At 37.1% G+C, this 20656-nt stretch overlaps 1 protein-coding gene across 2 annotated transcripts in view; it reads right to left on the reverse strand.

Moving 5' to 3' along the window:
- Positions 1-9732: 9732 nt before the first annotated feature.
- The window catches only part of HMCN1 (hemicentin 1), a 253333-nt gene continuing 242409 nt past the window's right edge, over positions 9733-20656 (reverse strand). The window contains exons 101-107 of one of the 2 annotated variants that reach the window (XM_026703203.2): positions 19149-19262; positions 18414-18539; positions 17564-17692; positions 15689-16039; positions 13334-13453; positions 12148-12274; positions 9733-11240 (exon numbers count right to left, since the gene is read on the reverse strand). In XM_026703203.2, the coding sequence (XP_026558988.2) occupies positions 10874-11240; positions 12148-12274; positions 13334-13453; positions 15689-16039; positions 17564-17692; positions 18414-18539; positions 19149-19262 (1334 nt within the window). In that variant the 3' untranslated portion in view covers positions 9733-10873. The remainder of the gene's footprint in view (positions 11241-12147; positions 12275-13333; positions 13454-15688; positions 16040-17563; positions 17693-18413; positions 18540-19148; positions 19263-20656) is intronic. The other variant, XM_087930424.1, reaches the window with a different exon arrangement.

Raw genomic sequence — 20656 nt, forward strand, 5'->3', positions numbered from 1 at the left:
CTTCTGTCGTCTGATAGCCTGAGCTGATTTCTGAGGACACTCCTCCTTGAGGCTCCTCCTTGGCATCCTTCTCAGCGTTTTTTGAAGCTTTTTTGAACTCTTGGGTTTGGCCATGGCATTTCTGGCTGCCGCTCTACAGCCTGAAACAGTGGAGCTAATGGAACTTCCCTTTTCCATAGCAACCCCTGAGTACAGGAGTTGTGGGAATGTGAGCCTTGGTTTTACTGGTGGTTGGCTCACCTAGCGACCTGCTCCAATATGGGCAGAGATCCCTCAATGCAATTAATTTGATCTCCTTTTTTAATTATTATTTTTTTCAATTAATGTTATAAGTTAATTAATTAATTAACTTGTAAAATAATTAATTTGAAATAATATCAATGAATTTCAATTTATTTCAATTAATGCCAATTCAAGATACACCTGTGGTTGCCCAGATTAGGTTTAATCTTGATACTACTGGGCCAGCAGTTTTAAGGTACAGGTGGGCTTAGGTCTAGGTGCTAGCTGCTCTTCTAATGACTATAGATGAACGTGAGATATTGCCAACTTAAAAATCCTTCAGCCACAATTGGTCTTTTTGTGTTGTTGCTGAAGGTCCTGTACGGCTGTGCTGTGATGGCCCCTTTAGGAATTACCACCTCACAATTTTCTAATTAATTAGGCAAGTATAAATATTCAATGCACTTTGAAGTTTCTGTGTAACAAAATAGTGCCAGCCATTATTTTTGGCATGCAGTAAATTTAGTCAACAGTAAAGAAGCCCCCCCGACAGGAGCTCTGCAATTAATTAAAAACAGATGAATTTGATTTTTACAGGCAGGCTCCAAACTGCGTCGGGTAGAAGTCAGGCACTGAAATCAGTGCTAACCCCTGGCTTTTGAATCTAGGTGTACTTTTTGCAGGGAATAAGCCTCTGGCTGTTATCTTTTTGGTGCGAGAGGAGCCTGTGCTCCTCGCGCCTTAACAGTCTCTAATCAGTTCAGCAGCCAGCAGTTTGACAAAAAGAAGCATCCTGGAGGTATTTCCTCATTGCCAACTGGGTGTACAGCTGCCTGAAGCCTGAATCAGAGCTTTTTAAAGTTCTGCCAGCCAGATGATCTTTATTGCTTCAGCCGCTTCTGTGGCTTTAATGGTGTTCTGAGGGAAATTTGTATTGTGCTGGCTGAGTGTGCTTTGCTTGCTGTTGAAGCCCTCACTGTGGGCTTGATGACTGCGACACCCAGCTGGTGATAAAAGCAGCGCTGCTAGTTATCTAGCTTTTATGAAACTTGACTCCCCTTGTTTTAAGCCAAAAGCTGCGATCTGATTTCTTACTGATTTTCTGCTTGCTTTCAGAGAATCCAGCCATGAGAAATATGCCTGTCTTGTATGAAGGCTGAGCAAAAATTAGGGACACTATGGGGGAGCCTCAAGGAGAATTGTCCACAGAAATCAGCTCAGCCTATCGGACAAGAGAAGGAAGCACCTCCATGTCTGGATGCTCTGAACAGCTCATCTGGAGAACAGATAATTTCTCCACCAGTGACCTAACCTCTTCATAGCAATACTTGGCCATTACTCGCAATACATAATGGCTGGACAATTTCAGAAGATGCTTTAAGTCACTAGTGGAAAAATAACAAATGACAATAATTATAATTATTTGGCTCAGAGAGTATATCAAGACAAAAGTTTGATTCTTACAGCATGGCAACCTACCCAACCCCTTTTTAGTCTAGAATGTTGTACAAATTCAGCCTTTTAGTGGTTGTAACCCCTTTCATAGAGCTTACAAGAATTCCTTGGGATGAAGAATTACTTACAAAATCAGATCTATACTGGGAATATGTCTGGCTTTCATATAGTATAGAGAAGATGTACAGTATGAATATAGATAAATATTTTACATTGATAGCTGTCCCCATCATGCTTCTGAGTATGTGTTAACTCCTAGTGATTGTGAGGAGACAAGTTACTCCATTTTTCTTGTCAAGATTTCAGAAGTGGTTTGCCATTGCCTCTTTCCTAGTGAGTGGCTGGCTCAAGGTAACCCTGGTGGCTTCATCTCTGAGGCAGGACTAGAATTCACAGGCACTTGCCTTCTAGTGCTTTATAGCCTATGGTTTGCCTTAATCTCTACACCAAACTGACTTTGTACATTATTGCCTAAAATGTGATAAAGTATACAAAAATTGCTAAGAAAACTGTATCATTTTTATTTTGAGGGAACATTTCAAGAAGATTTTGGTTTTTTTCTTTTCTCTCTCTTTTTTGTTCCTTATATTCATTATTTAGAGTGAGTCTCAGGTTGCAGACAGCAAGTAAAATAAATGCTAGAATAATTATTTATTTAGAAACCTGTCTCACTTTTGAAATACTTGAATTTTTTTAAAGTCTAGCATAAGGAAAGAGCTGCCCAGCTCAGACCCAACATTTACTTTGATAAAGGGAGAGGTTCACAGACAGAAACATTGATTCATAACTTTCCTGAAAAAAGAAATATTTACAGTCCTGCATGAAATCAGAATGCATTTGAGTCAAATACCACAGTCAGATGATCAAATGCATTCCATCTAAACCAGATAATAGAAGTCAATTTGAAATTAGGTTTTAGCTTCTAAATCTTTATTGCTTGGAAGCTCCATTTCACATATAATGTAATAATCTGCATCTTTTGTTTAGCTACAACAACCGTATTTCAGTTTTTGAAGATTCTGTGGAGATAAGATTGCTTTTGCTGCTTCATTCAATTCCTTTATTCTAATTAGAGAAAAAAAATGTGAAAGAAAAAGGGAAATACTTATTTGGTCATTAGGGCATTTATATATTTGCTGGACTTTCATGAAATAAGGTTGACTGCTGACTTGCTTAAGAGACATTACCTCATTGTAAATGGATTGGCCCATAATTTATTTCCATCCACTACAACATGAGTACCATACACATCAGAAAACCACCCCAAATCCTGTCATTTCCCAGCTTTCTTCCCAAATTCCACATCAGACAAAAATCAGTTTGGCACTTTGAATGGAGAATCTTAATGATACAACTTCACTATAAAATAAGGAAGCCTCTCTCCTCAAGAATCATTTCTTTGACTCTCATCCCACAATGTTTTCTCTTTCTGTGGCAAAAATACAGAAATACAAGTGTTTGTTTCTTTTTTACACTTTTTAAAATTGTCCAATAGACAAATTTCTCAGTACAGTAAAAACTCTATCAGAAATGATCTTCTGCTACACAAATTTTCATGAATGGAGGCAAATATATGTTTCACATCCTCAGGGAATTTCTCTCTAGCAGAGTATGTCTCCAAGGATGGGCTCCAGCATGAGTCCAAAAGCTCGGAAAACAAAACCTCTGGTCCTGGTGACCAACCCAGATTAGATCAACCCATTTTATTTAAATCAGCCTACACAGGTCTAAACATCTTGGAATAGGCAGAAAAACAGACATATTCATACCCATATATTGAGACAAACTTTTTTTTATGATTGAAACTCATAAGAATATTTTTTTTTTAAAAAAAATCAATGCTTCAATATTACATTCAATTCAAAGCCTAAAATAAGGACTAATTATTGGACATTGTAAAAGTGCCCCTTCTGCATATAATTTTAAGAATGATTACAATATCACCATCACCCCTACCATGACTGTCGCCGTCATTATTATCATCTCTTTCAATCTGAAATAGCTTCACATTGCCACACAGTAAAACATAGCAAGCTTTGATTATATGGGGACACTTATTTTTCATTGTTTATCTGTATACATGAACCTGATTTTTAAAAGATGTATGTAACCTCTAATAGAAACATGTATTCTCAAAAGTACTTGTATACTGCTATCTTTTGAAAAGCATATCTCTTTGTAAATTTCCTGGTATGTACATGTTTAGGATGCCTGTGTAGATATTAATATCAAAACACTGTGCAAGAGTCATTCATTATTCAGGAAATTGTTCAAAATTACTTCTAGAGTGAAAAGAAGTTGAGTGCATTTACAGATGTCCTTGAAAGTCCTCATGACCAATGGTTTTAGGTCCTTTAAAATGGGAATTATATTTTGAGTACTTTAAAAAAAAAACCACCTTCTTATTCAGCACCAATCAGTGAGTGAGCTGCTTAACTAAACACGCCAATTTCATCCACAAAAGTCTTTTTGATGAATGTGTAATCAATTTTTGTGACTAATGAAAAAATATATATGGCAAAGCAAATTTGAAGGGAAGTACATGGATGAATCTCTTCTGAATATAAATACAGAAGGAAGATGGTCATGCATTTTTTTTCCCAAGAGGAGCAGACAGATTTATTTTTTCAGTCCTTCTGATTCTTCCTCAGTTGGTATCCATATGCAGGATGCTGGCATCCACACTTCATAGACTTTCAAATGTCAGAATATATGACATATATGACAGAATATATATGCTTGGAAGCTTCTACCTCCAAAAATGATGCACCATGAAAAGCTATGTTACAGGATCAAAGGAATTCTACTTGGTTAAGGCACCAGGCTAAAAAGCAGGAAACTGTGCGTTTAAGTCCTGTCTTAGCCACGAAAGCCAGCTCTGGGCCAGTCACTCTCTCTCAGACCAAGCCACCTCATAGGGTTGTTGTTGAGGGAAAAATAGGAGGGAGATGTTTTGGCCATATTCACTGCCTTGGATTGTTTGTTTAAAAAAAAGAATAAAGCAGGATATACATACATACATACATACATACATACATACATACATACATACATACATAGATTTAGTCATCTTAAGACATATTACTTCACCAATAAATTGTAGAACCCTCAGGACAAAATGGCTGCCCCTGGACAGTAACCAGATCCTGGAAGGTAGGGAATATGCAGGGGTTGGATGCTACCCAGTTCGGCCTGGTTCTATAGAACCAGTAGCTCTGAAGAGCAGCTGACTCTGAACAGGTTTGCTGTGACGACCTTCTGGTTGACTGTTTGGCTCACCTGCCTGCCTGGGCTCTTGGGTATCCTTTATTACCTGCTTTTTCAACCTCAGCTGCTTTATGCAGCACAGCTGGGGTTGAACAAGCAGGAAAGAAGAGGATTTTCAAATGCTGTGCACCCATGCACAGCTGTCTGGGTGGCACAGCTGATTTTTTTGGGAAGTGTTTTGTGTGTGCGCAAAACGCACTCTCACCGAACCGGTATTAACACTTGTTGAATCCCACCCATGGGGACATGCCTGACAATACAACCAAGCAAAGTTGGAGCTGCCACTAAAACAGGTTGAAGCTCTTGGCAGTGAAGGACTTAGAAATTTGAATCAAAGCTGGAAAATTTGGACACAGGTGCATTTGCAATGAGTTACAAGTTAGAGAAGGATTATGTAATTCATTTTTCCCCTCAGGAAGCAGAAAATGGCCATCCTGGTGATGGACCAAAAGAAAGTGTGGGTCTGTGCTTAGCTGCTCTTTATATCCACAAATAAAGGAAGCATGGTGTCTGTGTGAGTATTACTAAAAATAATTATTATGCTTGGGACTACCTTGGAACTACCTTGGAATTATTCCATAAATTTATGGAGTAATTAACCTTAATGTGTTGCACTTGCAGCTTGAGCACTGATCAACTGAAAGGAATGTTGGGCAATCAGGCATATTGTGATAATGTAATAAGATCTCCAAGAAAACACTTTTGACCACTACGAAAATATTGTGCCAAATTAAAAGTAGCTGGGCAATTTATTGAAGTAAATAAAAGAGTCATTGAAGGAAGTAGAGTTCAACCTGACCTAATGTTTTCATCACAATGTTTTTCTTTTTCATCTAAAGCCAGGATGGTTATTTAAGAATAACCTCACATTTTCCTCTTCAGATTGGGCTATTTACTTATTGCCTACCACCTTCTCAGTCCTAGTGCTTAGAGCACTATATTTTGGCAATAAAATCCATTTTGGACTTACAAAAATGCCCTATGCTAACTTCTATTCAAGACAACAGAGAGCTCTACACTCTACAGTAGCAGAGAGCTCTACAATCTTTCCCATTTAATGTAGACAATATGTTTTAAAATATATACATCAACAGCTGGAGAAACAAAGAAAAATAAAGTAATACACTGTTGTAGGATTTATTCAAAATATATCTTATAAAATTTCCAGGTGGCACTGTGGAATTTTGAGAGAACTTTCACAAAATAGCTATGATGGACCATCAGATCAACCTGAAAATATCAATTTCCCAAAAGACAAACTGAAAAATCATTTCCAATAACTTTTTTTAATTTCTCAGGATGCCCAATTCCAGCCCCTGAAAACATCTACAAGAGAAAAATTAAAAGGTTTAGAGTTTCTGTAATTCAGCCCAAATTCAAGATTTGGAAAAGCAACATATGAGCTTCTCTGGAGACTATTTTGTTACCGATGCCATAGCTGTGCTATAAAAATATGCATGGTTTGATAATAATCTTTTGCTACCATTTAGGAGTAGTATAGATTTTTTCAGCCAAATATGTTACCGAGTGGTGGGATTAATTTTTTTTTACTACTGGTTCTGTGGGCATGGCTTGGTGGGCATGACAGGGGAAGGATACTGTAAAATCTCCAGTCAGAGATGGTATTTGCTGGTTCTCCAAATTACTCAAAATTTCTGCTACCGGTTTTCCAGAACTGCTCAGAACCTGCTGAATCCCACCTCTGATGTTATCTAATATCTAATAAAAGCAATTATTCCTCCTTCCCTCATCCTTAAAAAAGAAAAAGTAGCTATCTATTAGTCCTGGGCATCACAAATGATTTATTGCATGTATACCCCCTGCATTTCAACAGACACCCAATACTTCATAATACACTATTAAAATACAAACTAACACCTGCAGAACAGAAATTAAATAAAAATCTATAAAGCAATCCAACATATGCTACACAATAAATTATGGCATTGTACAATTTGGAAAGTTAAAGAGAATGGATCTTAAAACAAAAAACAGAAGGATTAAAAAAAAATCAATACAGTCAGCAAAGTGTTTTGCCTAATATCTAAACATGAATGCTGTAACAAAGGCCATAAGAAAATATGAGGAACTGAGATTTGTATTCAGTGGTGAAGACAAGGGCTTTTTAGTTCAAAAGTAGGTACCCTCAGCAAGATAAGTTCATCGCATGTTTATTTTGCTGAGTATTTTTCACCAGGAGTACTCAATGACCTAACTGTACCCAATGTATAGATATGGCAGAAGTAGATACTCACACTAGAATCTAACAGAGAAAGATCCAAGAGTGTATGTACTGTGTTGTGTCATAATTCATATGTAGGATTGGAACTGAAGATAACCTTTCAAACGAGAAAATCAACATTCTCTGACAGTCACCATTCCTCCAAAATCTCCCCAACCTCCTCTTTAGTTGGATGAGAAATTTGTCCAGTCACTAATACTGAAGTCAAATGCAATCATGAGTCTGTTTTGTTTCTGTGCATGAAAACCAATGGATGAAGAAAGCATTCTTTTTGTCCAGTGTCTCAGACAAGCTAATATCATTGGTCATGGAAATGTTCATTCTCACCCTCCAAGAAAGGGATGTGATAGAAGGGAAAATAGGAAAGGGAGATGTGGATTGAAAAACCTAGGTGAGCTAACTCAGGTTTCTTAGAAGAAATGTAGGATTTACATACAGTAAATCATGGCTTTCATGGCTGGGTTTTTTTAGCTAAGAGTTTCTTTTCCTGTGACATGCAAACACTTTTCTGATAGCATACTAGCGTGCCCTAGTGCACATTTTGGTAAATGCTATCTGGCAGAAAAGCGAACTCTTAATAGGTACTGACATGTATGCAGGCACACGTATGTGTACAATTCTGAGCTATGAGATGTTTCAAGAGCAGAGTTATAAGTTTTAATTTTAAGCTTTGGGACCTATTTAAAAACTGCTCCACTCTCAAGTATGCTGTAGATCAAGGATGTCAAATTCACATTATCATGGCGGTTTCACTTGATGTATTTGGACTACCCCCCCTTCACTAAACCAGGCATGGGTGTGGCCAGCACATGATGCATCCAGCCTGTGGGCCGGGAGTTTGACAGCCCTGCTGTAGACAGAAACAAGGTTGTTTCAGTTCCAAAGGTCCTATTGCAGTTCACAAGTTGAAATTTTTTCACAAACTCAGAGCATCTAGCTGCCTCTCTGTCCTGAAGATCAGCAACCCATCCACCAATAATGAAATCTATTAACATTATTGTTTCATTGGAGCCCTCATCAGTATCACAGTACAACATTCAGCACAGAAGTCATTTAATGCAGTGGCTCAGTGGCTAAGACGCTGAGCTTGTTGATCAGAAAGGTCAGCAGTTTGACAATTCGAATCCCTAGCACTGCATTATGGAGTGAGCTCCCATTACTTGACCCAGCTTCTGCCAACCTAGTAGTTAGAAAGCATGTAAAAATGAAAGTAGAAAAATAGGGACCACTTTAGTGGGAAAGTAACAGCATTCTGTGAACCTTCGGCATTTAGTCATGCCAGCCACATGACCACAAAGATGTCTTCAGACAGCGCTGGCTCTTCAACTTTGTAACAGAAATGAGCACTGCCCCCTAGAGCCAGAAATGATTAGCAGGTATGTGCGAGGGGAACCTTTATCTTTACCTTAACTATAGTTTAATTATTACAGACAGAACTAGTTTAAGAGTCATCTTAAACTCAAAGCTATTGCTCAGTGAATAAGCAGTTGTGATTAGAAGTTCTTTGCACAGTTCCATCTTGTACACTAGTTACAATCTCTCCTGGAATAGTTCTCATTAGTCATACTCACCTTAGTAAACTAAGTGCAATCCATTCTACATGAGATTGCCAGTGAAGAACATGTGAAAGTTACAGATAACCTAGAATGTAGCAGCTCTGGTAGAAGCAGGCAGTGTTTCACAGTAGATCAACTAACTGTTGATCTAGTTAGAACTGGTAATGTGGTCTTCCTCTATGTCCCTTCAATAAGGGAATGTAAGTGTTTTCCATTGCTATTCTCCTTCTGTAGAAATGCATTCCTTCAAAAATTTAAGTGACTTCGACCTTATTGGTTTTCAGAAAACTTAAATACGGCAATTGCAATAAGCCTTGAGGGTTGGATTGCTCCCTATGGGTGAGTTTGAGTTTGGGTAACTTAATTGATAATCCTGATTCAGAGATATTTTGATCTTTTAGACATTCTGTTTTTAACCTGATTTGCAAATGTAGGTTGCTCAGAGTCATTAGAAACCGGAATAGTGAGTAAACTCAGTAAGTTCAATTCAAGGAACATGAAATATGAGTGTTGTTGCAGAGCACATGCTCCCCAGAGGAGTAGTGGCATTACTCCAAAACCTAATTTTGACTGGATTTTATTTGTATTATATCTTAATTTATAGTTCAATTTTAATTCAATGTAATAATTATAATAACTCAATATTATTACAAATATATAAGTTTATAATGATATCATTAGTGCAATATCTTGCACAAGAAAAAATAATCACAATTTGGTAACCATTTTTTGGTAGCACTAATCTAGAAAATGAAACAGACTCAGGAAACATTGGATAATAAACAATTTATAACAACCTTGCTATATTTAATAGTAAAAAAGAGAAAGTGAAGTTTTGTTTGGTTAGCACCACTGCGTAAACAAAATTCTTTGGTAAAACACTTGTTTTTCTTTTCTTTTTTGAGGAGAAAAAAAGGCCTTTACATTGTATAGAGAACACATACAAGTAAACTTATATACACATATACTTTCATAAAAATAGAATACATCTTTGCAAAAATCACTTCCAGAGTTTATTACCACCTTATACAGTGTTTTGACATCTAAACACTTTTAAACCAAACTTGATATTTGGGGTAAGCAAGTTTTAATATAATTTTAAGTTCTTTAATCAACACTTGAAGAAGAAAATTGAATTCTCTTCTTTGCACACTTCACCAGATTTCCCATTCTAAATAACTACTGCAAAAGCTAGCTGTTGTTCCTAGCTTGTACACCATATAAAGTACCAATAAACTGCAAGGGCAAATATGTTTCCTGAATTAGGGTTTTATTGCAACTTTATTTTTTAATCGTGTGATAGATGTATCACCTCTGGAGGACAAATTGGCTACTATTTGTTTGCACTAAGGAGACTTGCCAGCTTGGGCAATCAACCAGTGGAACGACTTGCCTTCAGAAGTTGTAGGTGCCCCATCACTGGATGGAGGCGTTTAAGAAGAGACTGGATGGCCAATTGTATAGAAATGGTATAGCATGAGCAGGAACTAGAAGACCTTTACGGTCCTTTCCAATTCTGTTATTGCTGCTGTGTATTATGTCCAACCAACTGTCTGGGTTTCTCACAACCTGTCTTGCCTTTCTTAAAACTATATTTCAATTATTACCAATTACTATCTTGTCATTGTGTCATGTTCAGGAAAGTTACTCTTTCCACCAAGTGTTAAATAAAAACTATTGTGATTATGCAAACATTTGTAATTTTGTAAAAACAACAACAACAACTACACCATATTTATTTTCATACTGTATCATGAACATTATTTTGTTTTCATGTTTGGGGAAGAAATAAAAACATCCTTACATGTCATTCTTTTAGCACTAAATTATTGCCTAATTACTATCGCTAACTAGTTCCAAAGAGTCAGCAGAACAATCTTTGGGAGGTGATTGCTCCAGTGTAATAAATAAAGCATGTGTAAAGATTCCAATGATAATCATAGACTACAGGTATTTTTGTCAAGATGGCATTATTGCAACAAGATTGGCAGTCAGAATTAAGAAACGTAGCACCATTTTCTCCTAAGTTGCACAGTCTACAATTTTTTATTCATGAGGCAGTCATTCTGGACACCCAGTGGGATGTATGTAAGTGGTTAACATACTTCGATTATTTTGGGCAATGCTTCTGCTAGTAAGGATAAGCAGACACAGCTATATAGACTATAAAAGTGGTCTGATATTCAATGGCTCCATCACTTCTGTAAGAAAGAGCTCTGACTCTCATCCGATATGTCTCTGGCTCTCGCAGAGGCCTCGTGGTATACACCACCCCTTTCAAGTTCTCATCTCTGAGTGAAAAGGGGATGCTCATGTCCTCATTCACCATAAGGAAACTGGTCCTTGGGTGCATGACTCCCTCTTCAGTGTAGGCAACTAATCGGATTAGATCCTGATTGGCAGCAATCCCAAATGGGAGAGAGACAAGTTTGTATTCCAAGGCATAAGGGCTCAAAGCACATTCCAAGTCATTGGCTGGACAGTTCTTGAGGCACGATCTGAAAAGAAATAGTTGTGTGTATTAGTGTAGAAGTAATCTAATCAATTTCTACTATTCTTTACCTTACTTCATCAAATCTTATCCACGGTTGTAAAATTCAGATCATCCCTGGATTGATTGGACCCATAATATAGTTAGGTGATTCTGTTGATTCTTTATATAGAAATAAATGAACAAAAATGTTGGCAAGTAAGTATCAGCTTTAAACAGTTTTGCCTGTTTCAAAACATGGCTTAAATAAAAATGTATGCAAATATACATGTGGAAAAGCAATGGAGATACATTGCCTCTAGTAAGTCTGATTTGTGATGAAATTGAAGTGAGAACATTTTGGAAGAAGAAGCATTATTGTGTTGTACTCAGTTTACTCTTTCTTATTCCATTTTGCACTACATGTTTATCTGGAAATGGAACAATGTGATAGGAATGTATATGTGTAAATTAAAATAAATGTATATTTTAAGTCATCACATTCAGCTTACCCAAACTGAGAGACTTTTTAAGTAGATTGTTAAATTAACATTAAACAGCACTTAATACAGTTGGCATTTCAAGGTTACCAGTATCCCTTGCTTAGTTGTTACTTCTTTAACCAACCCTTCACAGTAACAACAGTGATTTTTTTTAAAAAAGTAACTTGTAAATCCTTGCATTTGTGATCTTTTCAGGTCTGTAAAGCAATGGCAAGTTGAATATAAGCACTGTTGCAGTATCCCTTATTGACCATTTTGTTTAAAGATCGAGTTGTTGGTTCCAATTGTGCATGATAGATGAGGACAGTGTGTAACTCTGTGTGTGTGTGTGTGTGTGTGTGTGTGTGTGTGTGTGTGTGTGTGTGATGCTCTACTGAATTACCAAATGCAAAGAACACCTGGGAAAAACAGAGAGATGATGATAAAGCATACCCAGAAAGACGATCTCGTTGGTAGTTTGGAGGGCAAGGAGTTTCTGTACACTGATAGCTTCCTTTCATGTTAAAACACATGTGGTTTGGTCCACAGTAGATGTTCTGTTCAAGGCATTCATCTACATCTGATATGATTCAAAAGGGATAGCAATTTCAGATAGACCATTCATTGATTTCAATTTTTTTTTTTTACTTTGCATCCCAGATAAATAGCACCAATAGGGAATAACACAGAACCATCATTGTCATGCATACTAAGGAATATTTTATAAAATATGCATATGAATAAATAAAATAAAATAAATATCTTCTTTCCATTGGAGCGATTTGCTTTCCACCAAATATATTAAAACATAAGATTAAAAGAAGAGAGAGAGAGAGAAAGCTAACTGTTACAAATTTTAATTCCAAGTGGACACTCATTTCCTTTTCCCCTTGTCTTGCTATGATTTTGTGACAGACTCTACTGGAGATCCCAAAGAGTTATACATTTTTAAAAAAATGAAAACACTTTGTCCCAAAATTGCGATTCATTGCAGTCATCTTATTCATGCTCCTATAAGGAGTTGTTCCCTTTCCTTATTAACTATATTCTTAAAGATAAAGATAAAGCTTTCCCTTGCCCAGTTGTGCCCGACACTAGGGAGCAGTGCTCATCTCTTTCTCTTAGCCAGCATTGTCTGAAAACATTTCTATGATCATGTGGCTAGCATGATATACCAATGTGCACAGAAAGTTGTGACCTTCTCACCAAAGTGGTACCTATTTATCTACTAGCATTTGCCTGCTTTCAAATGCTAGGTGGGCAGGAGCTGAGGCAAGTAACAGGAGCTCACTCTGTCATGCAGGGCTCGGGTCTCAGAATTCAGGCTGCCAACTTTAGAGTTGATAAGCTCAGCATCTTTAACTACTGACCCATCGTGCCCCCTACATCTATATTCTTAGTGACTAATTAGCTTAATACTCTTCAGTATGAGCTGATAAGAGCCCTGCCCTACATTAAAGACAACTCTTGGTAAACTCTCACATGAATGAAGGCCATTATTGAAACAATTAATGCATTAAGATATTTGCTATCTATCATAATATCAACTGAAACATATTTCTAAGGCACTGATGAACTATATTGATGAATTTAAATTCTTGTGCTTTAATTCTTCCCCTCTGTCAAAACATTTTCTTACCTTGACATGTTTTTCCATTGGGCATGATTCGGTAACCTGATGGGCAAAAACACTGGTAACTCCCTAAGGTATTCCTGCATTCATGCTGACATACACCTCTGTTCTCACATTCATCAATGTCTGCAAAAATGTTAAAGAAAAAAGCCCAAACATGAAGATGTTATGTAAAGTGACAGGCTAAGAGAGGAAAGCTCACTTAAGGCAGGATTCCAAATGTTAAATTCCAACACACAGACACAGACATATACAACTAGATTATTGCTGTATTTAGACTATTTTTTTCTTAGAAAATGCAGTTTAGCAAGTCTGAAGAATCCTGCCACAATTAAAGTTTCTGAGGTTGACATATAAAGCTATTTTTGAAGTCCTTTCAACTATTAGACAAGGAGCCTCTTGTCCAGTCCTTCAAAACAGAAAGAAAAGAGAATGTAAAGTTGATAACTGCTAGTTGTAAAAATGTCTGTCAGCACCATAGTATGTCTGAAGAAGTGAGAAGACTCAAAGCCTGAGATTCAGTCAACACCGATCTGAAGGCTGGCACAGGAGGACAGAATCATTACCACCCAACTTACTTCTGTCTTTTAGGAGCCAGGAGTGTAAAATATAACTCCCTAGGGGAAATCCCTCACTGAGTAAAAAGGCCTCCTTCACAGTCTCAATAAGCTTAGCATCTTTCACTCAGAAGATCAGACCACACTATTCATCATAGATTTGGGAACTTTGGGGAAGAAACAAAACTGCTATAAAACAGAAGAATATGACCTGAAGCATCAGGGTAATCCAGCTTGCTTTTATTTAGTCTTTCATGAAGGACAGTGGTTCACAACCATTTCTTCAGCAAGGACCTCCTTTAAGAGCCTTTTGTGGCCAAATGGACCATAACCATGGATTCCCCAAGATTTAACTCAAAATTTAAATCATAACATTTCTTCAAGATTGTGACAACATTGCGCCTTCTCCCAGGGATCCGTGGATCACAGGTTAAGATCCAATAGTCCAGGATATGGGTGCTCTGGCACCTACACATTTTAAATATTGGGCAAATGTGCTTTTACTCACATGAAAAAGTACCAATCAGCTCATGCCCTTAGTGTTTTTTAAACTTCTTTTAAGGACTGCATGGGTTCCAATCCAATGAACCAAAAAAAAAATCCTGGCATGTTGAGCGGAAATGGATCCCTTCATCTTCCTTTGAATAAGGGGGAAAAGATGCAACTGCTAGGAATATCTTAAAATATCTTTTAATTTGATCATAAAATGTTACTTTGACATGTTTTAAAAACTCTTAATGAGATGGAAGAAAGAGTTATCAGCCTAATTTTTACATTTGTTTGTGGCAATTGTACCACATGTTAAAATCATTGTTCTTAATGGCTGCATTGAAAATGAACAAATCCCATGTTTGAATCTCTTGGTGCATTTGCTTTTTTTAAGCAACTCCTCCTTCCATTTCCTCCTTCTTTTTTCATTCTCACTATAGTAAAGAGTCTTCAGAATCAGTTATAGATACAAAACTAACAGAGCAAAACCATGCAGATTTCACCTAACAATTGTACTGTTTAGCAGCTGTTCAAAGTTACAACGCACCAGAAAAGTAACTTTGTGAGCAGTCCTCACACTTAACATGGCAACCCTGTGGTCACATGACTGAGATTCAAGTGCTTCACAACTGGCAAGTGTTTACAACCATCTCCATGCCCTGTGGTCATGTGATCATTATTCTCACACACTTTATAGCTGGATTCTAATTAGTAGAATCAAGGGAAAAGCCAAGAATGAAATTGCAAGTCATGGTCATGTGACATTTCACTTAATGACCATGTTTGACTTCTTTAATGACCACAGCAGAAGAAGTGATGTCCTAAGTCATTGTGGTGATATGATGTTTCACTTAGCAACCATGTTGCTTACCTTAAGAGTTTCCAGAACCCAGCTGCAGTTAAGAGATTACTTTTACTTTCTTAAGCTAACATATACATTTTAAAATTCTCCAATAATAGTATTTTGAAAGAAGAAGCTCTTAGTTTTGGGTATAATTTTAAGCAATGAAGATCCTGGATGTATCAACAGCATTGCACAGTTTGGAGAAAATAATCAGCTTCTTGTTGTATTCATTTTTGGCCACTGCATCCAATGAAGAACCTTTGAAAGTATCTTTCTAATTGGGCAGGAATAAATGAAGAAATACATTCATTCATCTAGACAGGCCTTTAAGGCTTTAAAGATGAACTCTAACAATGAAAAAACAACCTGCCTTTGTTGGTGGAATGAGCAGCAAAAAAGAAAGAATATGCATCATATGTACAGACATATACAGTACATACATATACACACATATACAGGTGTGACATTTACCTATACATTTGTTATTTCTTGCCTCATAGCCTTCAGGGCAAGGCACTCTAACATTTCTTCTACTCCTGGCGATGGGAATTCTGCTGTTCCTATACTCTGAGTAGGAGCTGTAGAGATTGGAGGAGTGCCTGATATATTGTTGAGGTCGATAGTTGTCTCTCATGGGGGAGAACTGAACATAATTATAGCTATTGTAATAGGTGCCATAATTTGGGAACCTCTCCAATCCAGCGCAAGATTTGCCATCGCCTAATAAATGTTGTCCAGGAGGACAGATACACTTGAAGCTGCCGGGGATGTTGGCACACTGATACGCACAAGGTTTAGGCACTTGTTCACATTCATTAATGTCTGCTCATGGGACATGATTCCAAAGCAACACACCATGTGACAAGGGGAAGGAGAAAAACACACATAAACAAAAACAAAACATAAAAACTCATCAGTCTGAGGAAAATGCTGAAATTACAACTGTGATTCTAAAACCACTAAACATAGACAGTACATGCATTAATCTTCTTGTGCAACATTTGATGAAAACCATGTGATCACCCTAGCTAAACATGCACACTTTTATGGCAAATTAAGTGATCTCTGCATACAATGAACAAAATAGAGGCCTTGCTTTTTCTTGAACTTGAATTTTTCAGTATTATCTTAATCTTTAAATAGTTGCAAGGCTCCTGCAATGATATTCAAGTGTTCTCTCATGCAAGACAAGGATTATGATCCTGTCTAAATTTACCTGGGCACAACATCAAAGGAAATTTGGACCAATATGCATTCTAAAATATAGAATCTTTTGAATGACAATGAATTGAAATATATAAATGTACCACACTTGAATCTGTAGAGAACTTTAAAGAAAGCATTTCACTTTTCTGTTAAAGATGTCTCATGCTTAAATTATTTTCTGTTTATTTTCTTACTAAGATTGCAATATAGGTCACTGACAATGTTTAAAGCACATGAGCTTTAAAGGGAGTATTAAAGTCAGCTTTTTCCTATACAGACAGGAAATATGAATGCCTGTTAAAAGTAGGGACCATTTATAGGACAGAGAATCCCATTTCTGCTCCATTATGCCCATTTGTGGGGAGGAATATGACCCAGGTAAATGTGAATAGTTACATTTCCTTGGATTTTTCTGCAACCATGCATGAAATTAGAAGTTGATGGGCTTTTTTCCCACAGTAAAAGTCTTAAAAACCCAATCCTCTGGAAACTATGGTATTAATTTCAAGAAGAATAGCACCTTGAGCTTCATAGGCAGCTACCAATAGCAGATGATATGCAAAAGAATATTATTCATATTTATTAGGGTTCTGAAAATAATTCAAATTCAAATAGCATAATTTGAATTTGAATAGGTTATCTGAAGGACCATCTCTTGCCGGTCACATCTACCCGACCCTCAGAGCGGGGCAGCAGAGAATGTTGCAGGTCCCATCCCCGAGGGAGATACACCTGGTGGAACCCAGAAGAAGGGCCTTCTCCATGGAGCAGGATGGAGCCCATTAAATGGCTCATGTGATCTCCTGTCACTGGGGCAGGGGGTGGGAGGTGGGGGGTGATTTTGTTATACTGTACTATATTAATTTATTTGATTATTTTGTTAGTTTTTATTGTTTTAAATGTGGTTTTATAGTCTGCAAGGCACCTTGAGTCGCCATGTGTAAATAGGCGGCAATATAAATTCAATCAATCAGTCAATCAATCAATAAATAATGTAATCTGGAGCACAAGAGGACAACACACATCATATGAACTTATTAAAGGCTTTCCCAGGTTCACATGCTCCAAATCATGATTTGCCATTCAAATTCTTATCTATAGATAGCCTTAAAGTTTATACAATTCCAGATTCTGACTTACCCACACAGGGTCTTCCAACTCCCTGGTATCGGTAGCCTCTTGGGCACACACACCGATAACTTCCTTTTGAGTTTTCACATATCTGGTTGTATCGGCATTGGTGAGTACCATCTCTGCATTCATCAACATCTGATGAGGAAGACAACATCTTGCATTAGGAAAAAGAAAATGTGTCCTTTTCTTGATAAGAATAAATACCTACAGGGTTGTAAACCTTCCTTGACTGCTTTTTTCATCATACTTCAGTTTTGAAATATTTACGTGTTAGTTAAAAATATTTATTTATTAATCACATTTATATGGCTTCCCATTTCATGGAAAAGGACTTTATATGTTAGTCAAATTAGTACCAGATGCCTTCTAAGGAAAGTGTGAATTATCTTGAATCTGCTCGTTTTCTTAAAACTGCTTATATTCTTAAAAAGTAATGTCAGAATATTTTTTACCAGCAGGAAATGAGGAATAACATGGAAGAGAGCCTATGACAGCTAAAAGTCAGAAAACTGATTTTTTTTTCCTGGTTAACACATTTTATTTAAAGGCTTTGATTTTTGTGAGCTGCAGATCACTTCATCAGATATATAGAGAGTGGCTATACTGATATGATGAAGTAAGCTGCAACACATGAAGGCTAAGGTCTTTCAATTAAATGTGTTAGTTGAAAAAGGTATTAGAGAATCTAGATTTTTTTTGTGACCATTACAGGTTCATGTAATATTCATGATTATATTTGGTAATATCAATGATCCATGACTATCATTCACAAATTTGAGAGAAAGAGGGAGAGATAACCGAAATAGCTTGTTCTCTGTTATACCCTAAAAATAATATGATAAATAAATGTACAAACCTATACATGTTCCATTTTCTGCTTTGGTCATTCCACTTGGACACAAATCAATGCATTTATAGCCACCTCGTGTATTCTTGCATAATTGGTCAGGTCTGCATACATTTTGTCTGCATTCATTCACATCTTTTTAAAACAAAAACAGAAAAGCAAGATGAAATCAAATAATTAAATTTCACTGTTGCCTCATTTGTTCAAAGGACAATCTTTCCATCTCCTCCAAAACAGGAGAGAGAGAGATAGCATCTAATCTGCAAGCAGTGGACAATGCTATTGGAACGAGCCACATTAGGAGAATAGAGATTTTTCCCCTTATTGTGGAAAAGGGAATGGAGAATCACATCAGCTGACATTCTCAATATCTGAATGGAGCAGAATAACTGGAAAGTTCAAGGCTGCTAGTAGGACATCTCTCAGGGCTTCTATGTCTAAAATGACCCATTCATCACTGAATCACATCTACTGTTTTATAGGTAAACTGATCTTGAAGAGAAAAGGAAATAGGTATATGTACGTCATGAATTTTCCGAAATACTTATTTTATTTAAGACATGCAGACTGCAAGCTCAGGAATAATGACTACATCAACGCACTGAAAAACTACACTACAAAAAGCATGGAAATAAATTGCTCAGAATCCACTGTATACAAGTATATTTGGTTATGTTGGGTAAAGTATTCACACACAAGTGAAAAGCCATTCCAGTCCCACTTTGGATTATGTAAAATTTGTACCCATGCATTTTCTGCCTTTCAGCTGATAGCCTGGATCACATCCACAGTGGAAGCTTCCAATGGTGTTGAAGCAATGTTGATGACAACGGTGAGACTCTTGGCATTCATTTACATCTGTTGAATAATAATAAAAACATTTTGACCCATTTCTTTGCATCAAACTTTACAATGCTAGAAAACTACTTGGCAGTTTTCCAGTTTTCCAAAACCCAGAAGGAAGGAAAGATGACTTCTACTCTGCCTCTAGGTTTATTACATCATAAAAAGTATATATCTTTGTATTTCTTTGTGGTTGCACAGGTTTGCCATTTTTTTTACTCCTCTATGTATATTGCAGGAAAACTCCTTATCCAAGGAGTCAATGACCCCGTGTCTCTGGACACACAAAAGCAACTGAGCATCTGCTTCTCCAGTGCCTGTATTACAGACAGATATGTATAATCCCCAGCTTATCATTATTGCACAAATATCAGGGCTTCAAAATTCTATGCCTCCCTCCTACTTTCAGATTCCAAACCCCTCTAGAACATGTAATATTTCCAGGCTCTGTGCAACAGCTCTTAAAACCCATCAGAAAATGGACTGGGCCGTAAACAAGAAGTTCATCACACTACAACAGGAGTGTCAAACTGGATCTCTTCAAGGGTTGGATCAGAATTGTAGTTCTCCCCCACGAAGACAGAATGGACACCTCCTACAGCACCCTTCTGGCTAAAACAAGGTATGGGAGAGGACGTGTGCCCCCCTCACCCTATTTTTGGTCTAAGCAGACTCCTGCAACACTTTGCTGGCTTTGTTTTGGCTGGCAAAGAGCTGCAGGAGGCCCTCAAGGCCAAAAACAGGCCATGTGGGGGCCACACACCACCCATATGCCCCATATTGGCTGCGAGAGGCACTGTGGGCCAGTTCTTTGCTATTTCCCAGCTGGCCCCATGGGCCAGATTTAAGCACCCACAGTCCACAACCAGCCCACAGGCCTTGAGTTTGACACCACTGCACTAGAGTGTTCTGTAATTTGATAGATATAATCGGTCACATACAACTTTATACTCTTCTACATCTCTTTAATGCTCCTACTCCTCCTATTAGATTTTTTAGACTTTTGTTATATATCCTTTGTATTTAATTTTTTAGCTTTTTAAAAATTATCATTGTTTTAGATTTTGATATACCTTTTATCTTTTAATTGACTATATCCTACCTTTCTTATAATGGTCTTATAATGGTCAAGCATGGATGAGTTAAAATGTTATTAGTAAAAATGAATATAAAGAATAAGAAAATTATTAAAGTCAACTTTGAATAGTGAAAACACCATCAAAGTCATCAATGCTTGGCCCATACCTGTTATATAATACATTATATGTTAGAAGAAGGCAGGGGGGAACTGATGAATGATCTTTGGTAACCAAAGGAAACCAATTTGAAGGTGGCAAAACTTTCTTTTCAGATTAATTGTCAGGTAAGAAGAATTAGGACCATATGCTAAGTTGCAGTTAATAAGATTT

Source organism: Pseudonaja textilis, chromosome 3 (assembly GCF_049901715.1).
Source record: "Pseudonaja textilis isolate UNSWEBS1 chromosome 3, rPseTex1.2, whole genome shotgun sequence".
Lineage (NCBI taxonomy): Eukaryota > Metazoa > Chordata > Lepidosauria > Squamata > Elapidae > Pseudonaja > Pseudonaja textilis.